Genomic DNA, 23,268 nt, shown 5'->3' with positions numbered 1-23,268 from the left:
ATTTAAGCTTGATTGGTTGGTTGTTTGGGGCTTTATGGCACAAAGCAGCTGGACTATCTGCGCCAAACAACCGTTAAAAATACAAAAAGAAGTAAAATACCATAAAATGTAAAAAGGCAAAAATCTAAATAATTTAAGCCTGAAGTGACGCATTTTGATGATCTCTTTTGCGAATATAATCCATAAAAAATTAACCATAAAGGCAACATAACGTATTGCAAAAATTTACATTTTGGTCACTGGCATTTTTTCCCCCTAAATTTTGTTGGAAGAAATTTTGATTGTTTGTTTGTGGTTAAGCACAAAACTACAGAACGGGCTATCTGTTCTCTGCCTACCACAGGTATCGAAACCCGGCTTCTAGAGTTGTAAGTCTGCAGACATACCGCTGTGTACTGGGGGGGGAACAATCAGTTTAAGTTTTTATATCAGAAAATTTCTATGTCACGCACGGGAACGTGGCTTAGATAAGGATAAATCCCACTATTCGTTGGTAAAAGAGTAGCCCAAGAGTTGGCGGTGGGTGGTGATGACTAGCTGCCTTCCCTCTAGTCTTACACTGCTAAATTAGGGACGGCTAGCGCAGATAGCCCTCGTGTAGCTTTGCGCGAAATTCCAAAACAAAACAAAAACAAAACAAGATAAGGATAAAAAAAATCGAACTTATGAGTATATTTTGAGTTCATTAAAATTAGTGAGAAGATAATCAAAAACTTGTATTGCATATTGTAAACCTTAGAAATTTACACTTTTTCGTTAGTCTGCCCAAACTCTACTAACCAAGTCCTTAATCTACAAGTACAGTCTTGGCCAAAATGTTTGCATACTGTTCTATATTGTTCGACATGTATGAAGTAGTTATTGAGTAAATGTCCAAGTAGTAATTGAGAAGGTAGCGTATGGTCGGACTCACATGTACGAGTTGTTATTCTGGTCTCTATAAGTTGTTTTGAGCTTTTGTTCGTTAAAACACATACACACCTGTTTTGCATAAAAGAGTGTGCTTTTGGTATAATCTTCTTCGAAACTGATCCACGTTTTGTACAGACAATTTCTAGTACTTGGTGTAGAGTCATGCCTTGTCACGTGCGAGTAGTTATAGAGCGTCAAATTGTTCGACTGTCCAGAAATGGTATGAAGCAAACAGACATTGCCAAAACAGTAGAGTACACCCCAGTGTACTGTATCCAGAATTCTGAAACGTCATCGGACCACAGGAAATGTTGTTCCAGGAAAATCTACTGCGCGAGATGACCGTATTTTGATCAGGTTAACATGTTGAAGTCCAAAGAAGCCTTGCAACACCTTACGATAGGAATGGCGTGAACATAGTAATTCCAGAGTATCCAGAAAAAAATGAATAGGAGACTGACCAAACAAAGTTATTTTGCAAGAATGACTATCTGCAAACCGATATTAACCGCCATCACCATGTTACTTGGCAAGACAGCATGCCAACATACAGTTAGGACACTGGCGACATGTCATTTTTTCATGTGAGTTCTGTTTCCGGCTTGTTAATTAAAACTGATGGTAGGATTCTTGTTCGTCGTTTTTCTGGAGAACAGATTTGGGAAAACTATCTTTCCCACAGGTAACACACAGGAGGTGGTGCAGTACATATTTGGGCAGCTATTCATCAGGGTGGAAAAACTGCTCTACATATTCCCCAGAGAAATGTCAATGGCACCTCCTACAGGATTCACATGGAGATGACATTTCTGTCATATGCTAGGGCAAAGTTTAGCAATAACTTTGTGTTCCAAGATGACAATGCCACTGCCCACAGTGAGCGTATTGTACAGGATTATCTAGACCAGAAAGATGTTATAAGACTGCCATGGCCAGCAAAGTTTCCAGGTTGTGATCCCATTGAGAACTGTTGGGCAGAATTGAGCCGGAAAACTGCTAACCACCACCCTAAAACAGTTACTTTAGTTGAGTTGCAGTACCTTCTAATTGCAAGTTGGGATGAAATCACGGTGGATTACATCAAAAACCTCATCGACAGTATGCGAGGAGGACCAACCAAGTACTGAATGTTAAATATGTACTGATATAAGGTTACAGCCGCTACTTATAATAATTTGATGTTATATTTTGTCATTATATATGTTTCGGTCAGGTTTTGTTGTGATAGATGAAATACTGATTTACACATCTTTCTACAGGTTTCTGATAAAATTGCTTGCTGTTCTAACAAATCGCTCATGATGTCTCACAATATAAATTACATATATAGATGATTTATATAACATACATTTCTCAGTTTCACAGCTCTAAGTGTATTTTTATTCCATCTTAATAATAATGATCTTATTTGGTACAAAATATGCAAACATTTTGGGTAAGACTGTAGTTAGACCCTGCAAATAACAAAATGATCCAAGGTTTCAGCTAGGTTCTGGTTCAATTCGAGGCCCTAACCGGCTCATAATTTTTTAACTGCTACTCGAAACCTTTGTTTCATGTTTTATTTTGTATTGAGCTGTATTTATACCGCCACACCTGTCGTGCGTCGAAATTCGCTTGTTTAACCACACCACTTGTGTCAAATAATGCATAAAACAGCCTAAACCTTAGATGCGTTACAGCACACAAGAAAATACATAAAAAGAGCATGCGCAAGGAGGTACTTCATGTGTGACTCTAAGCATAAGTCTCCCGATGAGACAACAGTAAGTTTACGGACATACAACTATATAATCTGGGGTACGATTCCCCGCGGTAAACACGGCAGATAGTCCAATTTGGCTATGCTCTAAAACAAAACAACAACAAAAGAAGAAAACAAACCAAGACAGAACAAATCTAAACATAATTACCAAATGAAATTTTAATGCCAGCTCGTCTGAATTATTTCACGTATTTTATTCTTAAATAGAGGACTTATTTAATGCTGTATTGACTTTTAAGGTACGAATGAATAATGAAAATTCAACAGAAAAGAAAATATGGGTTTAATTAATCCTCTAAACTGTGTTAGTTCCACAAGGTGACGTCGACAGTTCTTCAACTTTGTAGATTTTAAGACAAACATTCCTAGCATAAAGTGAAATACACCAAACACACAGAACTGGTCAACTGCCACAAAGATACAATTCTAATAGCTATAACGATAGTTTATTCAATGAAAGTTTGAACAAGACTCAAATAAAAGTGCAGATCAGCAAAAATACAAATCACGACTTAGCCAAAAATCTCAGGCAACCTGGTCATTACACTATCTCCCATCACACCTGTGAAATTGCACAAGAGGCAACATATACAGGGAACTTATTAGTGGTGTATTTATTTAATAACTGATCCAAAACTTTCCTGCACTAATTAGAGTGGTGCACCAATTGAAGTTGTGCATAGAATTAATTTTTATCTACCTTGAATGATGACCCTTTCGGTGGCTGAATAATTGTAATATACCTGGCTTTTCTTTTGTTTCTGTCGCTGCTATAAGGACTAAATAGGGTTGATTTTATAGACTCTGGTGGCATTTCCTTGACTTTCAGAATGTTGATAATCTCAAGTAGTTATTCCTTACCACAATATTATGGGTGGAGGATTTCATCTTCTTGGGCAGCAGTGTATACATTAGCCATAAGTTCCATCTTCCTTTTTAAACCTTTCCCTACTAGCACATTCCTTAATTCTCGCAAGTAGGGGGAGGGTCAGTGTCGATTATTTGTGTCTGTGGTAGGTCGGAAATCTAGGATTTAGCATAAGTTCTACTCCTCACAGTATACCAGTTATGAACTAAAAGTTTGTAAAGACTTGAGAAAGCTATAAAACAATACAAAAAAGCTTAGGTAATCCTCTTCACACACTAATGAAAAAGTTCAAGAAGGGGAAATTTTACATGCAACTTGCACTTTTCTTCTAACCCTTCAAAATCATGATCATGGCAAAGTTGCCCTTAGCCTGACTTGCAGTAGTTACTATGAACATAAATTAAACATGAGAAATGGGAATAAGAAATGTATGACTCATTCCATTATATCCTATTATATTCTAGCACAAATAAAAATCTGACAGATTATCTACAGTCTCACCATAGTTAAAACTTTCACTTGTAAACATTTCATGCAAAAATTAAAGACACAATTAAATATCGAAATCGATAATAGTATCGTATTCTAAACTATTATTGTACTCCACCGTTCTTGGGCTTTACGTTACAAGCATTTGATGTCTTTTTTACAGGATTATGCTTGCTGGTAACTCTGTCTATACGATGCCTGTTCTTCAATCAATATCTGCTACAATTACATTCATTCTACTTGAGACAATTCTGAGAGTAGGATGGAGTTGAACTCCTCTGCTTACTTCTATCTTGTTTATATTAGCCAGAAAAAACCTTAGTATCCAAAGATACTGCAAGATTGAGCAATCTTCGCAGTTCCATTTCTTCCAAGAATGCCGGCTATAGTACTTATAGTAGGAATGGGCAATACAAAATAAAATCTCAAACATACTGCAAACAGCATGTAAACAAAACTTTATGATCACTTTGTTAAGTAATATACAAACCAACTGCAGAGTAACAAGCCACCAAGGCACTTGAGAAAGTTGCTGGGGTAAAAACAAAAACAAATTTGCCAGTCTAACTACCTGACTGACTAGCATTATTCGAAAGCCTTCCTTATGCAAATACAAATGCACATTATTGAATTAAGTTATCTTGCTAAAAAATTTTATTTTAGTTTTACTTACAACCTTGGTAATAACAATAACCATTCTGTAACAATACAGCGAGCTAGCAATGCAATACTATCCATATTCTATGATTACGAGCATGCTCTACAAGTTGCCAAGTAACAACTCACCCTCATATCACTTGCGGTCGCACGATTGCCTGTGTGCACGCACTACGTGATCAGCCTACAGCTGTATCAGCTAGATAAAAATACGTGGACCACGTAGGTTCTATAGATCTAGATTTTAACTATGATCTAATCTTTGAAAACATCTAGCTCGAGGGTTGTGTTGGACAAAGCAATTCTATCATAACAGTCGGTGCCTAAGACGTGAGTCTCCTACGTGAGAACGAACGCTACCGCTGCCAAAGTCTAACATGGCTTTGCTCGAGCACTCTGAACTGAAACAAGAACGATAAGTTGTATAATTTACCTTTGCATTGTTTTCAAACTAAATGTTACCTACTGATATCTAAGGTTGTACTTGAAACAGTGTTATATTTAAACTATGGCTTTCAAGGAAACAAAACTAGAGAAAATGAGAAAAGTCTTTGTCCCAGCAAAGAGAGCACTATTGCAAGAATAGAAATAAGGTTGAAAACAGTAATGCTGAATATGCAAAACAAGCCTTAGCCATTAATCCAGTCAAAGAAAAGTCTGCTACCATGGCTAGATGGAATAAAAACTATAGTAAAGATTTCAGCAACAGCCAGGAAATGTCGATAGATAACTAAGAAAAGCTACGACAAGAATAGGCCTAGAGCTCAGTCACTCTCGACACTTAGTACCCAATAAAATCTATGAGACATGTGTAAAAAATTTTTAAATAAAAAATTAGACACCTTTCATTTAGTTTGAAAAATTACCAAATTACAAAAAGCACACGAAGTAGGAATGGGCAGAACGATGGCCACACCCACTTTGAGGTTCCACCATATCAAAAAACACTAACTGTTGTGATGTTATCCCGTCCGTTCTTATCATGTTTCCTTATTTTTGGTGCTTCCATTTCTACTTCCTATTTTTGCATTTAAAACTTTTTTTACACTTGTATATTATAGACTTGTATGTACCAGCTTGTACTAAGTGAGCCACCACAGCTTCTGATGTAAACTTGATTGTTTGGTTCTCCAAGGTTAACAGCTTTACCCAATTTGAAACCATACACTTCAAAATAGTTGGTGCTGCATCCTTCATTGCCTTCCTCTGACATTACTACTACTATTTAGCACTTGAGTGAAATTAACCTTGACATCTTTTACGGGAATGAAATGAATTATCATAACTGATGCTTTTTCCAATATTGAAACCTTGGCCATGGTACTGTTCCTGCTGTATATGTGTTCAGCATGCTCTTGATAGCTTTTTTTGCAATGGTGGGACCTCATCTGACTGAACCACAACATCTAATGGTAGCTGTGGCTAAGCCGCTTTCAATTTTTTCTGACTCTTTTTGAGATGTTTAAATCTCTGGAGATAGTGTGGCTGGTAGAGTTTCCTGTAAAGAGTGATACAGGCTTTCTTTCTCAGGTAATTTATTAAAAATCATCTCTTCAAGTTCTGTTTAAACTGATACTGAATTTTTTACGTGGATATACTTGTGGTATGCTACAGGTATGCTCATATAAACCTTTCCATGCAGCCACCACAGTTTATAAGCATAGATAGCTAAATTCATGTTACTCAGCTATAAATTTAGTCCGATGCGTAGCGTGTTCCTTTTTTTCCTTTCTGTAAGTCTTCCTGTGGTAAAAACAACACAGCTCCATGATGCCTATAACGAGAAGAAAAGAAGATCAATAGGAACAAGTTCAAATTTCCAACTTTTGCATTAACAGAAATGTAAACTGGATCTTGATCACAGCACCAACATTATCTAATTAATATACTGACAATCTTTAACAAGATTAATTAACCTACAGGCAGTTAGATCCTACAGATAATGAGAAGGTTGAAGTAAAGGTTATTTGCCATGCAATTTTAAAAATGAAAACATTATATATAATAAATATAAAATCTGTTATACACTTAATAAATCCGATGCCAAAGGTTAAAGTTGAAGTGAACTTTAGCAGACATAAAGCCGAGGAAGAACAAAATATATTCATTTTTAGGCACTAAACACATTGGACAACTGATACAATGCTACTAGCACAACATAATTTCACTTTTACAAATATCGAGACAAGACAATATTATATTCTTTGAAAGTTGAAACAAGACTGAAGTATTTTTTTTTTACGGAATCGACCAACAAAACTGCAAATTCCTAGCTTAATTATTCAGCTCACATGAATTGGTCATTGCAATATCTCATTACCCACCTTTAACAATTGTATAAAAGCCACATCAAAGAGGTGAGTAGTGCATCATACATGTGATACAGATGTTGCTTGATTTATATGGTATTTTAAAGTGCTCTAGGTATCAAATTATGCAAACTGGAAGCTTCCCTATAAAATGTCTGCGTAGTTTAAATAATTCAAACTCGACTATGTAGCAGAAATGGATATTAGGCACATATGTTTTACCATGAACAAACACACTTTATTACAAGGCAAACAAAGAAGAAATGACACGTTCTCAACTTAAGAAATTATGATTTCTTATCTAGATCAGCTTCTCTGGAGAAGAGACAACTTCACTCCAGATGAACTATGGTAGTTATAGAGCTGTATTCAACTTCAAACTTTGCCAATACTTTCGGGAAGTCCTCGACACACTTCACTCCAGAAGAACTATGGTAGTTCTAGAGCTGTATTCAGCTTAAAACTTTGCCAATACTTTCGGGAAGACCTCGACACACTTCACTCCAGAAGAACTATGGTAGTTCTAGAGCTGTATTCAGCTTCAAACTTTGCCAATACTTTCGGGAAGACCTCGACACACTTCACTCCAGATGAACTATGGTAGTTCTAGAGCTGTATTCAACTTCAAACTTTGCCAATACTTTCGGGAAGACCTCGACACACTTCACTCCAGAAGAACTATGGTAGTTCTAGAGCTGTATTCAGCTTCAAACTTTGCCAATACTTTCGGGAAGACCTCGACACACTTCACTCCAGAAGAACTATGGTAGTTCTAGAGCTGTATTCAGCTCCAAACTTTGCCAATACTTTCGGGAAGACCTCGACACACATGCCAGGACACTAATGTCTTTATTTAAAAAACAAGGGGGAGGAGTGACCTTTCTCGCATGTCTCTCTCAACATATGTCCAATTCGCCAGATGGAAAGAATTAATTATTTATCTAGTTTATTGGCAACATATAGAAATAGTCGTGCGTTAACCCTCACTATATGTGACAGTTTAAGGATGAGTTTAGCTTCTTTCACAGCTTGGTACGTCCTGTTCGCGTAGAACGTCTAACAAAATATAAATATTCTCTACCAATATTTTGAAATGAATACCTGGATCAAAATATGCATTAATTTTTTGAGTTATAAAAGGGTTACACTAATAAAATTCGCATATCACATGACCATAAATTATAGTGTCTTGGTTTGGTTTGTTTTGAGCTAGCCGTTTCCTAATTTAGCAGGAAAGGCACCACCCACCGCCAGCTATTGGAATAGTGGGATTGACCGTAACACAATAACGCCCCCACAACTGAAAGGACGAGCATGTTTGGTGGGAGAGGTATTCGAACTCGCGACCCTTAGATTGCGAGTCAAGCGCCCTAAACACCTGGCCATGCCCGACCTTCATGTGTCTTAACACGTGTCTATACTATCACAATACTTACAGGAACTTAAAAATTAAATATTTTGAATATATTTATATAAGGCGCACTAGTTATAGTAAGGTAGAGTTATAATCATACCGAATGAAATATCTCAAAGAAAGTCCATATTTTACATTTCTGTAAATTTTAAATAATTTCTTATCACTAATGGCATTATTCTTTGACAGATACAGATAGAGTTACGATTAGATTTAACTATTTATAATTGACAAGTGACATTTGACAATCTAAACATAACATCTGAACACACCGAATAAGTAAAGGACAACCATCACTCAGACTTGCACATGTTTTATCTACATATAATCATAGAATCAATAACTTTTAAAACTGTTCTAAGTTCATGCAATTAATAAAGAAGGAATGTCGTTGCAGTAAAACACTAATCTAGAAGTGTACTTACTATATGCAGTTTATAAAGAAGGAATGTCGTTGCAGTAAAACACTAATCTAGAAGTGTACTTACTATATGCAGTTTATAAAGAAGGAATGTCATTGCAGTAAAACACTAATCTATATGTGTACTATATGCAGTTTATAAAGAAGGAATGTCATTGCAGTAAAACACTAATCTAGAAGTGTACTTACTATATGCAGTTTATAAAGAAGGAATGTCGTTGCAGTAAAACACTAATCTATATGTGTACTATATGCAGTTTATAAAGGAATGTCGTTTCAGTAAAACACTAATCTATATGTGTACTATATGCAGTTTATAAAGGAATGTCGTTGCAGTAAAACACTAATCTATATGTGTACTATATGCAGTTTATAAAGAAGGAATGTCATTGCAGTAAAACACTAATCTAGAAGTGTGCTATATGCAGTTTATAAAGAAGGAATGTCATTGCAGTAAAACACTAATCTAGAAGTGTACTTACTATATGCAGGTTATAAAGAAGGAATGTCGTTGCAGTAAAACACTAATCTAGAAGTGTACTTACTATATGCAGGTTATAAAGAAGGAATGTCGTTGCAGTAAAACACTAATCTATAAGTGTACTATATGCAGTTTATAAAGGAATGTCGTTGCAGTAAAACACTAATCTATAAGTGTACTATATGCAGGTTATAAAGAAGGAATATCGTTGCAGTAAAACACTAATCTAGAAGTGTACTATGTGCTCCAAGTACTTAAATACTGATTTCACAAATCTGTTGTAGCGAATGAGTGATGAAAGTCAGCATCTTTATATAACAAATTCCTACTACTCAATTAATTAAAATATCAACAGCTGGGTCAAAAGTATTAAACTGAAATTATTTAAATATTTAAAAGCACACCACCTGTAAATAAGCAGTAACAAATTTATGATACAGAGCAAACACTATTTGCAATGATCCTATAAATAACATAATGAACTAAGTTATATTAGAGATGTATTAAAAATGACTTTTTTACCCTACATTCAAGAAGTAAGTGAAATCCTCACTAGAAGTTTTGTTTCAGCTAATATTAGAGGTTATCTTAAACCATGGTCGTCTACTAAGCAGATGTTGGTTCATCTAAAAGATTAAAGGGATTTCCTGAAAAACGTCAAATGAAGTGACAAGACTATTGAATGGAATATATTGGAAAAATCGTGAAATTGTTAACAGTTATAATTGAATACCATGCAGAAAAAATATAAAAATAACATAACCTGCTCTCACGGAAAAGTATAGTTTGCAGATCAGTCCATCGACTGGAAAAGATATAAAACTTTGATAATGACCAAAATATGTCATGCAAATGCTTTACAAAAGAGTGATACGTCGCTAAATTAAGTCCGTAATTATTAACTAAGAATACAGATCGGTGGATCTTTGCGCAGGTATATAGGATAACGATTGAAATCAAACCAATAGGTGGTGGAACAAAGATATTAAACTTTGTTTTGTTTCTTTGTTGGTTTTTAAGCACAAAACAATTCTTTGTTTTTTAAATCCCATCTAACTCCTTATTGGACAAGTTAGCTCCTTATGAAAGACTTTATTTGGAATCGAAACATCGGACTGTTATTTATTATTTTTTTAGCTGGTGTGCTTTTAAATAATTTCAGTTTATACACCTATTACAGATAAACACAAGTTAATCTGCCTATCACACCTGTAGAGTAGAAACACATAAATGTTAAGACATTTATAATTAATACTACATACTTAATCATATAAAATACTTACTATGTGGTATTTTTGGGAGAGTATAGAACAGAAATGTGTATAAAGTAACATGTGCGCATGATCGTAAATTTTAATTTTGAGCAGAATGTCTCGCGGGTCTGGAATATATGAAACTTGCTAATTTCAATAAATAAAATGTGTGTGTGTGTGGTGTCTGGTAAGCTCCCAACCTGCGCGTTGCCATCTATATGTTTATATATATGTCCATAAGCACGTGTGCTGCATGGAATGGTAGTTGTATCCAGTAGGCAGTCGGTAAACATTGGATGCTGGTGCTGACGTCTGGTGTCAACATCAGTACAAACCAGACACGAGGAGGTAAATAAACTTCTCTGACGTTGTTTACGTTATATGTAGCATCTCAAGGCTTGCACATAAAAAATATCTTCGCTCACGGCTACTAAATATGCAAGTTTCTGTATGATTATTATTTAATTTCCAAGTCTCTTGCAACAAGTCAACTTCAATGTTGAGAAACATTACTGAATTTGATTACATGTTTATGACTAAAAAATCAATAACATTTAAGCTTTTTATTACTGATGAAACTACTAAATAATACTAGTAAAGTCGTATGACAACTTGTTATTAATAACCGGAAGAGTATAATATTCAATTTCAAACAACGCCAGTATTAAATGTGTGTCTGTTTAAAGTGCATTACATGTGTGTCTGTTTAAAGTGCTTATGTATCTATGTTTAAAAAAAAAAAGAGAAACCTTTCAAAAGGAATTAATTGCCTCATACTTGTCACATGTCCGCTGGCATACACTAACTTTACTTGTTAGTATCTGAAAAAAACAGAAAAACATACTTGACGTATGTATTTTTTTATTGAAGTTTAACATTTCATTAGTTTACTAAAATTCTATATTACCCATTAAGCAACATTTAACATCGAACGCCAACAATAAAGCTCTTGTTTGTCTCAGAAATTCGCGCAAACCTACACAATGGTTATCTATGCATAGCAGTCCCTAATTTTAAACTGGCTAACTAAGAGAAAGGCAGCTAGTTAACAATTCTTGAATATTTATGTCTGATCGATTTCACCGTCATTGTTATAGCGTACCCACATCCTAGAAACGCTGAGTGCATTTTTTGAGGCAATAGTCGGATTCACAAACTGGGAACGCTTACTGTATGAAGCACTGTAAATTACAAAATATGCTGCATCTGTATTATCTAATCATCTGTATTCTTGATCGTTTTTCCAGATTTTCCAAGATGGAGAAAAAGGTTACCAACAAATTTCGAAGTGTTTCAGGATCAGAAAGTGAGACTACAATGTCCAGTTCGTGGAAATCCACAGCCCTATTTAGTGTGGTATCACAACAATCAGCCAGTATCTAGTGTGTTGTCCCACGTGCTGCTGAAGCGGCATAGTCTTATCATCTTAGATTTCCAACCCGAAGACGCTGGAGTCTACGCTTGTAAGGCCTACAATCGATTTGGAGAAATCTGGAAAAATTTTACTCTCTCTCTGGCAGGCAAGGCACATGTTATTTCTCAATAACGTCTGTATAATAGCAGAATTTTATGAAGGAAACAATGGTAACACAGAGAACTATAATGTTGTCATAGAACGATATCTCATTTATTTGCAAATGTTTCAACACCAACCATTACTTCTTTAAAGCAAAAAAGGAATTTGGCAAAGCAAAATAGTACAGAAATAGTATTCAATTACCTATGAATAGCTCATTTCATATGAAGAAATTACACAAGACGGTTATTCGAAGTAACGCATAAAATCTTTGTTGTAGTTTTCATTTATTAGTTAAAGGGTGGGTCTCAAACATGCTAGATTGAGCGATATATAGAATTTTAAACATACCTATAGAAACATGTATATAGTGTTACTGGTGAAAATGATAACACTCTTAAAACCTTGTCTAAGAAGGTATTGTCGCTAATGTTCTATTCGTGGCAATTGTTTTACTTCATAAATAACATATTGTTGAAAAAAGTTCCAAACGTCCAAATTATTTATCATACTGTTGAACGACAAACGTTCAGAACATCTTACAAAGTAATACTGAGGAGCAACCGTCTATAAAACTTCGTATTATTATATGTATGAATATATAGAATGTCTAATAAGTAATAAATGTCTAGAACATTTAATATCGTACTATTTAAGTACAAACGCATAGAACAGTGTTGTGAGTAAAGCTTAAGGCTAGACGCTTATAACATCTAATAATATCTTTTTGTTATTCGATATAATTTAAATTACCTAATAATGTACTGTCGAACAAGAAATGCCTTCAATATCTAATAATTTACTATTGAACAAAAAATGTCTGTATAGATTATATAATATGATAAAGTTGAACAACAAGCGTCTCCAATATCTAATAATTTGCTGTTGAGTAACGAAAATGTTTTGAGCATCAAGTAATGATCTGCTAATGAACGAAGGTATAACAGACCTCCAGTATACGCTTACGAAATGGCTTTACTTCATTATGAGTTTAATTAGCTACGTTTTTATTTTTATTTACAGAGTTTTCTTCACCAACAAAAGCTGTGACAGATGTGGTTTCTGTACCAGAAGTGTCTGCAGGCAAATTAAGTAAGTTTTTCTATTATGCCAGATCTGTTGATAAATATGTGAAGCAAGACTGGGCGAAGTCACAAGCTACATAAACACGTGTTACCCAGATCTTGCAAACTTATCCAAACAATCTGTACAAAGTTTTAATGTGTGAATATTCATTTTCGTTTGAATTCATCAGAATGTGTATTCACATGGAGTGACACAATCTGAGAGTGTCACGCCAACTGGCGCATTCACTTGTTCACTTCACATCTCTTAGTTTGTTACACTACGTCTGAGAGTAATATCAAAGCTTGTTCCCGAATACGTAAAAGAGTGACGTTGTAGTTCTCCTGTCTCACTTGAGAATGACAGTTTAGAATGCTCAGAAAGGACAGGGTTTTATGTATTTAGAATAACTGTTTTGTGAGATAAATGTTTTGTGTACTTAGTGTCTGTCTCCGAAAGTTTCGTTTGTTAAGAGAGTCTGTTCTGAAGGGACTCTGGTTTTCAACATTTCATATATGCTAATTTTTATCATAAAATATTGTGTTTTTATTCTAGAGTTTATGTTTTTAAAATGTCTGTACTGACAAATGTAGCGTTTTTAGATTAGGACTTTTGCATAGTTGAATATTTTTCAGCGTTTTGATAATTTAGTTTCATTTACTAAAAGATTTTTGTGTATATTTTTACTTTAAAAGGTTTAATGAACTTTGGATTTCTCTCTTAGAAATGTAAGTGTAATTAGTTTGTAGTTAAGCAAAAACTATAGAATGGGCTTTTTGTGCTCTGCCTACCATGGGTATCAAAACCTGGTTTCCATCGTTATAGGTCTGTAGATGTACCACAGTGTAACTGGGGGGCAAGAGAAAAAAAATAATTAAAAGTGGATGTCTCATTGCGATACAAATGTTTGCAACTGTGCCATTATGACAATATCAATTTTAATAGTTTCATATAAACCTAAAACTTTGTAGTTTTTTTTTCTTACGAACGTGTTCTTATACTTTGTTATTTCATAAATATCTGCTCTGTCTTTAAAAAAATCGTTGTCATTTAATATAAATATTGGAATCAATATTTTGTACATAATTTACCCATCGCTTGAAATGGATGTTATTTCATAAAAGCACAATGTAATTGTTAGTGGTTTACTTTTATGCGGAATTTATATGCTGAATGATTGTTGAACCTCACAAATAAGTACTAAAAGTTTATTATAAAGCAAGTAAGTCTTTGTAAATTATTTTCGTATAGATACGGGCATGAAAGCTAGAAATATTAAACCGCAAAAATTTAATTAGCTTTTTAATTCACATTAATAGCTGACTCAAAATATAAGGAGTTCAGTTCTTCCCTCTACAAAATTTGCCCCGGGCCACTCAAGTCCTTAATCCAACCCTGAATTTAATATTTTTACCCTAGGAAATTTTGTGTATTTAGAATTTCTGGTCCACGATCTTTCAGAACATCTGATATTCTATGTGGGAAAAGTAAAGACAACGCTAATGTTTCTGTTCTAAAATATCTTATGTATTTGAAGTTTTTATTCTAAAAGTTTCTTTATCTTTAGAATGTAATTCTAGAACGTGTTTAGAAGTTCTAGTCTGTACGATTTTGTCCAGCTAATGTTTCTGTTGCAGGATATTTTCTATATTTTTTATGTTTGTGCGGGAAGTAAAGCATCTATTTGGTTAAGAGTTTGTTTTGCTTTGAGTTTCGCTCAAAGCTACACGAGGGCTATCTGCGCTAGCCGCCCCTAATTTAGCAGTGGAAGACTAGAGGAAAAGCGGCTACTCATCACCACCCACCGCCAACTCTTGGGTTACTCTTTTACCAACGAATAGTGGGATTGACCGTCACGTTATAACGCCCACACGGCTGAAAGAGCGAGCATGTTTGGTGGGACGGGGTTTCGAACCCGCGACTCGCAGATTGCGAGTCAAGCGCCCTAACCACCTGGCCATGCCAGGCTATTGGTTAAGAGAACACATTTTCTGTGAAAGAGAATTTTTACTGATAAGTTTATTAAACATTTTATAGAACGTATTAAATAACATTAAAAGGATTACAAGTAATATGCGACATTAACGTTTACTTGTACTACCTGTTTTTACTTGTTAATAAAGTTACTTAATCAAATTTTCTTCTTTCAACTTAAGGGTCGCCATTCTTTACTGAGCCAGAAATGATGTCCAGAGATCTGATCGTTGTTCCTGCTGGAACGGACGTGACCCTCTCATGCCCTGCAGAAGGCTCTCCGAAGCCAAACATTACATGGGCAAAGAATTCTAGACCAATAGTTCGTTTCATGAACAAAAAGGTAAGTGTCCCTTTCTTATGCTAGTAACTATGATGTAAAGATGTGAAATTATGAGTTAGCATGCTTTAGCCTATGTTAATCCCATATATTTTTATAAAGTGGAAGGCCTATGATTATTAGTGTGAGAAGATGAGGACAGTAACTAAAAGATACTAGACAGATTTCAACGAAATTTCACTCAGTGATAGTGTGTGTGAGTTGTGAATGAAAATTCTGGTATTTTTGAATATCAAATTAAAAGTCAAGTTCCTGGAAAAGCTTTCAGTTTTATGTGTAAAAGACAAACATCTAAGAAAAATGTTTGGCTAAAATTCTAATAAATGTGATTGTTTCAATATTTGGTCTTAAAATAACAAGCATTCCACAATTTATCGATAATCACTTTCAAATGTTCATTAAAACAGGCGAACGAAAAAAAAATCCTTAGATGCTCTAATAATTACACTATATTCAAATGTTACTAATAACATTGTTAAAGTGTTCCATACAATAATCTATATAAATATAACATTTCACTGTAATTAAAAAACGGTTATATTAAGATAATATCGGTAAGGTATGGATGTTAGTTTTGAAATTTATTAACCAATTTATTGTATTTTTAGCATTACTAGCTAATGTAATTTAATAATGTAATTTAATATTTTAATGTGATGCGTGTGTCACTTAGACGATATACAAGAGATGGAACATCACACTAACTACTGTTGGACCTCATGACAGTGGAAATTATTCTTGTGTGGTGGAAAACAGTGAGGGAAAAATCAAGTGGACTTTTAAAGTTGAAGTTCAAGGTGCGTTTCGTATGTTTACGTAAAGTCTTACTGTTTTAATTTCACTCCTTTATACGAATATTCTTTTTTATCTTTAATCTCTAAATGCCTTTATCTTGTAATGGCTGGAGACGGCTTGAATGGGTACTGAAGAAAAACTTTAATACAAGTTTAACACAACAGCAAATGTACAACGTTTCGACAAGGTTTTGTCATCATCATCCTTTATCTTGTGTTATCAAGTCAACATATTGTTCCACCAATTTCTATATAATTTAGTATTTTTTTTATTTTATTTGTATAAAAGTAAGATGCTAAAACACATGTCGTTTAAAGTTTCCCAGTGTGTTAAAGAGTGCCATATTGTGACTAGGAGTATTTGTTAGCTGCGGCATAACGGCTAATAGAACGGCTTTGAATATTTAAAGTACAAACTTTTAGCTCATAGCTCCGCCATCTCTTGACCGATTTGAGATCTAATTACAGTTTTGAACTCGGAAAGTCAAACTCTTTTGATTGATTTATTTGACCTTGCCCAAGGTCTCATAGATTAATTTACTCTAATCCTGCCTAAACTAATTTAAATTTGAAGGTAGGTTGGTAAAGGTCCTGATGAGTAATAAAATCGAATCGGGTATACGCGCGCCCCACGCTTGATATTGCTGGCGCACAAAAATATAGCTAATAAAAAGGAAAAATAAAAAAGGCCTCATAATTTAATCCACTCTAATCCTGCCTAAAAGAATTTCAAGAGTTGCGGCTATTGAGGATTCCCTCTTGTTACCAGTCAGGGAAAATATGACGTTTCTACACTGTTTTTCGTTAAGTAGAGATTGATTAAATATTTTCAGGGCTCTTTTAGCATAAAGTCACATCTCAAGGACTGATGCACTGAAATAACTTTAATGTTGTATAGATCCGCCTTTAAAGAAAGATAATTTTCTAAATGTTCTAAATATTTATTACTTAATACTTTTAATAACATATAAATATATTAGTCGTTTGTGCCTAAATAGTATATTTTCAAACTTTCTAGCCACTTGTTGCTCAGCATGACAATAATGTTTAAATATTTATTCTCATTAATTGTTCTTATAAAATAGGCTACCCAACGTAGAACATAGTGTTATGCGGAAAAACGTTCTTTGTTTAAAATTTCATTCTTTTTCTTTCTTTTTTTTTATCTTTTCAGAACGTTTGGTAGGCAGCCCTCTCATCCGAGATGGTTACCCTAGTAACCAGACAGTATACGTCGGACAGCAGGCAAGATTTGAGTGTCGCTTTTACAGCGATCTACACCCTTACGTACGATGGTTAAAGTATTACACCGTGAACGGTTCCTACCACGACCCCAATGGAAAACTTAATGTTCACATGGTTGAGGTTAGTATATTAGAACAAAGATCCAAAGGTTAGAATACACATATATCCAAAGGTTAGAATACACATATATCAGTATATCACAAAATTTAACCATATCAAGAAACTTTAAATGTTTTGGTACATAACTGTGTTAAGATACTGAAAAATCGGCTAAGAAATAAACGGTATTATACTGCTAGCTAAACAGAACGCTCGACGATAAATATAGTTAGTTGTGTAGAAGTGATCGTACGTTGTCCACGAAACATCTTATGGTGGTCAGAATATCTCGGAACACTTTTTGTTGCTTTTCTTTGTGTTTCATTAATGATTATATTTGACTTCAAATATATGTTAAAGATATAAACTAACGTTTCACCAATATGTATGTAGTATTTATTGTAGAATTTTTGTATATATTGATACAATTACTGTAACACCATGGATTTGGCTTAAAGTTTCGTAATCTTAACGTGTTGTATATTTATTGAAATGTGCTCAGCAGGTTGTTGGAGTTTAACTTCATAGCTCAGAGGTCATACAGATATTCAATTCTTAGACAGTAGTTTTATTTATATTTTCAGTATCGTAAATGGTTGAATATCTAAAAAAAAAATCTTTTAAGAATCTTCTTCAATTAATGTTTAATGACATGCAGTTCCAATTAATAAATTGCTCAAAATTGATAGAAAAAATAAAGAAATTTAAGTCAAAATACAGATTCTAACACTAGTGATATGTTGGGTCGGGTGTGGCCTAGTGATTAAGGTGTTGAACTAAGAATTGGTTAGTTCTGTACTTCTGAATACTCCAAATATGTATGAGGGTAAATAGCCGTGACAGTCAATCAATTAAAAATAGTCGTGTAGGCTATAGGAGTTGCTGATTGATTGTCCTCTTACTGTCTGCAGTTCAAAGTTAGGAATGACTATGTTTGAACCTGAGGGTGTATGACCTATTCATTTCTCACATGCGTTGCATAAGAAGTAGTTCAGGTTGAAAATACCAAATGTTATATTAGTTGTATCACTAGACGTTGTATTTTAATAAAGTACATAAACTTCGATAAATAATGCATATATGTACATCTTTCAAAACATTATATATACAAATATATATATCATAAAATATTTTGAAAGATAATTTATTTTCAAGAAATTGTTTTAATAATACTGAGGAAAAACATTAAGCTGAATTTTAAACCCTGCATGCTTTCGTAGAAGATGACTCGGTACGGTAAGTGGAGATTTATTAATAATCTAAACTGATGTTTTTTTTTGTTTTGTATTTTATTACAAATTACGGCTTTTATAGTAAGGAAGATTTGTTTTTAGAACAGCTACGACGTTTTCAATCACTTAGAACAGGTACGACGTTTTCAATCGCTTAGAACAGGTACGACGTTTCAATCACTGGTGCAATCATTCTCAAGCACACAAGTTTTAACAATAAAGAAGGTTTTAGTATTTAAATCAACAATCTAACAATTAAAACTTGTATACTTAAGAATGACCGCACCAGTGATCGAAACATCGTACCTGTTCTAAAAAGAATCTTCCTTACTATAAAAGCTGTAATAAAATACTTAATTAGTAAATAAACTCAAAACGAAAGTATTAAACTGATGATTAATGATTGGCTAGTATTTAACCTGTACATAAACTGGAACCCTTTCAATAACTTGTATACTATTCTTGAAACGTGTTTTCGCTCGTTTTGTTTTTGGTATTTTTAATATCATATTTGTAAAAGTTCACAAACATTTTTAACATACTATATTTTCACCTCGCGGGTTATCAATTTCTAGTTTCAGTTATGCACTTAGTTGTATTATCTGTTTCCAAAACTAATATTTTCATTCAGCTGGTTGAGCACGGCGAAATTTTTCACCTGATGCAGGTTTAGTGCTGAAATTATTTATGACATTCATTTATATTTCAGTGTTTTTTTTAGAGTTTTAGGGGTTTTGTCATCTATTGCTATAAACACTTTGAAATGTATCTACAAAGACAAATGATATGAATCCTATAAACACTTCGAAAGGTATACTACAAAGACAAATGATATGAATCCTATAAACACTTCGAAAGGTATACTACAAAGACAAATGATATGAATCCTATAAACACTTCGAAGGTATACTACAAAGACAAATGATATGAATCCTATAAACACTTCGAGAGGTATACTACAATAACAAATGATATGAATCCTATAAACACTTCGAAAGGTATACTACAAAGACAAATGATATGAATCCTATAAACATTTTGAAATGTATACTACAAAGACAAATGATATGAATCCTATAAACACTTTGAAATGTATACTACAAAGACAAATGATATGAATCCTATAAACACTTTGAAATGTATACTACAAAGACAAATGATATGAATCCTATAAACACTTCGAGAGGTATACTACAATAACAAATGATATGAATCCTATAAACACTTCGAAAGGTATACTACAAAGACAAATGATATGAATCCTTATCTGCGTATATGAGACTGCACTTTCCCGTCTGTGTGGAAACTGACAATATCAAAAACGCACATGTTAAGTAAATGCTATCCAACGTATTACAGTATTTAAAATTTAATACAAACATTTCGCGATTAGGCTAACCTCCATTTGCAAAGTCTCACGTATAAAGAAAAATAATAATAAGAGGGTAAACTAACTAAAAAAAGATAAATGAGAGTAACATGTAGGTGCTCAAGCCCACAACGTCCCACATCTATATCACCCTTCACTGCCTGCAGACAGTTGTGAGAAGGTGACTGTTCTCAGAAGAAAAGAATTGAAAAATAAATAAGAAAAGAGAAAGAAAGTCCTACCATTGGGGATAGTAAGTAAGGAAATCATGCCACTTGAATTTGACGTTCCAATTCCCAATATGGTAGTAAAAGCTGAAATTAATATGGTATTAGTAGCACAGAAACAAATATGTTAGAATAACATCTTTAATGGGTTCTTTAAGCTAGTAAGACACCCATAAATTATATTGTAGCTACTCATCTTTCAATATTCTTCAACATTTTATACGAGCTTATGTATTTATACATGTTAATACATGCATGAAAATAGTGCCAAGAGTTTCTTGTCGAAAACAAAAACAATTCTAAAACATTTCACAAATTTTAAGCACAGTATATTTAATTCTTACTTCATGATATTTATGTAACAATTTTTTATATTTGTTACAAAGTGTTTTAATAAATGTAGTTAATGTTTGTTTATAAAATCAATTAATTATTAATTTTTGTATCAATATTTCAACACTAGCAGTAAAATATTCTAAATTGTTTACACAGTCTATAAAATTCGAGTAGTCGTGAACTTTTAATAATTATAATAGAAGAATGTGGAACATTACTGTTAAGAAGGGGGAGACTGTATATTGAAAAAGAAAAATTATTTTCTCAAAAATATTTAAAATTATATTATTAAGTATTTTAATTTCCAGATTTAAATAATGTGCTTTAATGAAGAAATTGAAATAACAATTACCAGTTCTCTTGGGTATATAGTGTTAATAATTAAATATTTATGGATTATTTATATTAAGTAAAAGCAAAAACATCCGGGTTTAAAGTTTTCAATAAACGTGTTGAAAAATTGAAAATTTATTAAAAATAAAGTTATAAATTAGTTATACAAGTAGAATAGTTAGCTCCCTTTGGAACCCCCTATTACTTGTTTAAATACCCGAATATTGAAAAAAATATGATTATTATAAATACAGAAACTTAATGTATACTTTATATTTTAGAGGTAAAATTTCTTTCTTCAAGCAATATAGAAGAATTACATTTATGTTCTATTAATGAATTCATGAATAAAATTAAACTTTTCAAAGGAAATGTTGTATGTAGTAAAAAAATCAAATGTTTGAAGAGTTAGTTCTTCCACAATTACTGGAAATTATTCCACAATTATTATTATTAAATGTATTTGTAATTCTGTCAAATAAATTATCAAGTATTTTATTTAATATAATGAGTGCTTGTTTAACAATTCTTTTCATTGAGCAGGAAATAAATCTACATTTTATTGGAGATTTATTCAACTTATGTATAATAAACAGGAAAGGTAAATCCCAAAAAAGATTTGATTTGGAATAAAGCTTTTCTATGAACTTTAAAGAAATTATTAATTACTGTATTCTTACATTTGTTAACCAGTTTAAATATTTGCATACTATTAATTTCATTAATAATTTTTACAAATAAACCCGAAATTACAATTAGCTTAATCTATGGGAAGAACTGAGTATATTTCTTGTAATTGTTGGATCTTATTTTTTATTGAAGAAATGTCTTATTTATTAGATATTTTTTAAATTGACTTGAAAATGTTTAACTTTTACTTTAGTAAGTGCTTACAACTTACATTCTGAAAACCATGTAGTTGAATAACATGTAATATAATTAAATTTCAATTAAGAATTCATTAATATAATAGTAATATAATCCTTCTATATTGCTTGAAAAAAGACATTTTATCTTTAAAAATATAAAGCATATGTAAAGTTTGTATATTTATAATAATTATTTTTTTCTAAATAATTAAGTACTCAAATAAGTAAGAGAAGTTCCAATGGGAGCTAAATATTCCACTGGTATAGCTAATTTATAACATTATTTCTATGAAAATAAGCTTCATGAAAACTTTATAAATCCACATGTTTTTGATTTAAGTTATAGATCTATTGATAATTTATTAGAAATAATCCAGAAATAATTAATTTCATTAAGATTACACCCAATATAATTAAAAATTCTTAATACTTCAATTTCTGCATTACAAGAATGTTATTTAGATCTGGAAATTAACATTTTTAATGATAATATTAATTTAACTATTTTTGGTAAAATAATTTTTCTTTCTAATATACGGCCTCCCCCTTCCTAACAGTTATGTTTCACATTCTTATATTGTAAGTATTACAAGTTCAGAACTATTCAGATTTTATAGACTATGTAAACAATTTAGAATATTTTACTGCTAGTGTTGAAATATTGATTAAAAAAATAAGTAAATAATTGATTTGATAAACAAACATTAAGTAGATTTATTAAAACATTTTGTAAAAAATAAAAAAGAAGTAAGAATTAAATATATTGTGTTTAAAATTCGTGAAAAAATTATAATTATTTTTTAACAAGAAACTCTTGGCACTATTTTCCTGCGTGTATTAACATGCATGAGTACACAAGTTCGTATCAAATGTAGAATAGTATTTAAAAGTTAGTATCTGCAATAGACTTTATAAGTGTCATACTAACTTAGACAAGTTGGTAAGGATTTTATTCCAATATATATGTTTCTTTGCTTCTAATATTACCTTATTGATTCGAGATTTTACTCCCACAATGGAGGCTGGAACGCCAACTTCAGGAAGCACAGTTATCTTATTTACTTACTACCCTCAATGGTAAGACTTTCTTTCACTATTTCTTATTTATTTTTCACTTCTTTTCTTCAGAGAACAGTCACTTTCGCACAACTTTCAGCGGGTAGTGAAGGGGTGATATATATATATATATATATATATATATATATATATATATATATATATATTAGTAGTGGTGGTCGTGTCGCGTCTCGTCGTCGTCTCCTTACCTTTACTTTTTACTTTCTTTACTTACTTTACTCTT

The 23,268-nt window shown here is 32.7% G+C and overlaps 1 protein-coding gene across 1 annotated transcript in view; it reads left to right on the top strand.

Moving 5' to 3' along the window:
• The window catches only part of LOC106457385 (fibroblast growth factor receptor 3-like), a 103,744-nt gene that overhangs the window by 61,328 nt on the left and 19,148 nt on the right, over positions 1–23,268 (top strand). Inside the window, exons 3-7 of the mRNA XM_022383288.1 lie at positions 11,817–12,089; positions 13,109–13,177; positions 15,307–15,467; positions 16,138–16,261; positions 17,433–17,623. Coding sequence (XP_022238996.1) covers positions 15,333–15,467; positions 16,138–16,261; positions 17,433–17,623 — 450 coding nt within the window. The 5' untranslated portion in view covers positions 11,817–12,089; positions 13,109–13,177; positions 15,307–15,332. The remainder of the gene's footprint in view (positions 1–11,816; positions 12,090–13,108; positions 13,178–15,306; positions 15,468–16,137; positions 16,262–17,432; positions 17,624–23,268) is intronic.

The sequence above is a fragment of the Limulus polyphemus genome, unplaced genomic scaffold, assembly GCF_000517525.1.
Source record: "Limulus polyphemus unplaced genomic scaffold, Limulus_polyphemus-2.1.2 Scaffold323, whole genome shotgun sequence".
Lineage (NCBI taxonomy): Eukaryota > Metazoa > Arthropoda > Merostomata > Xiphosura > Limulidae > Limulus > Limulus polyphemus.
Note: the sequence above shows the minus strand (reverse complement) of the source record. Positions and strands in the feature narration are given on the sequence as shown.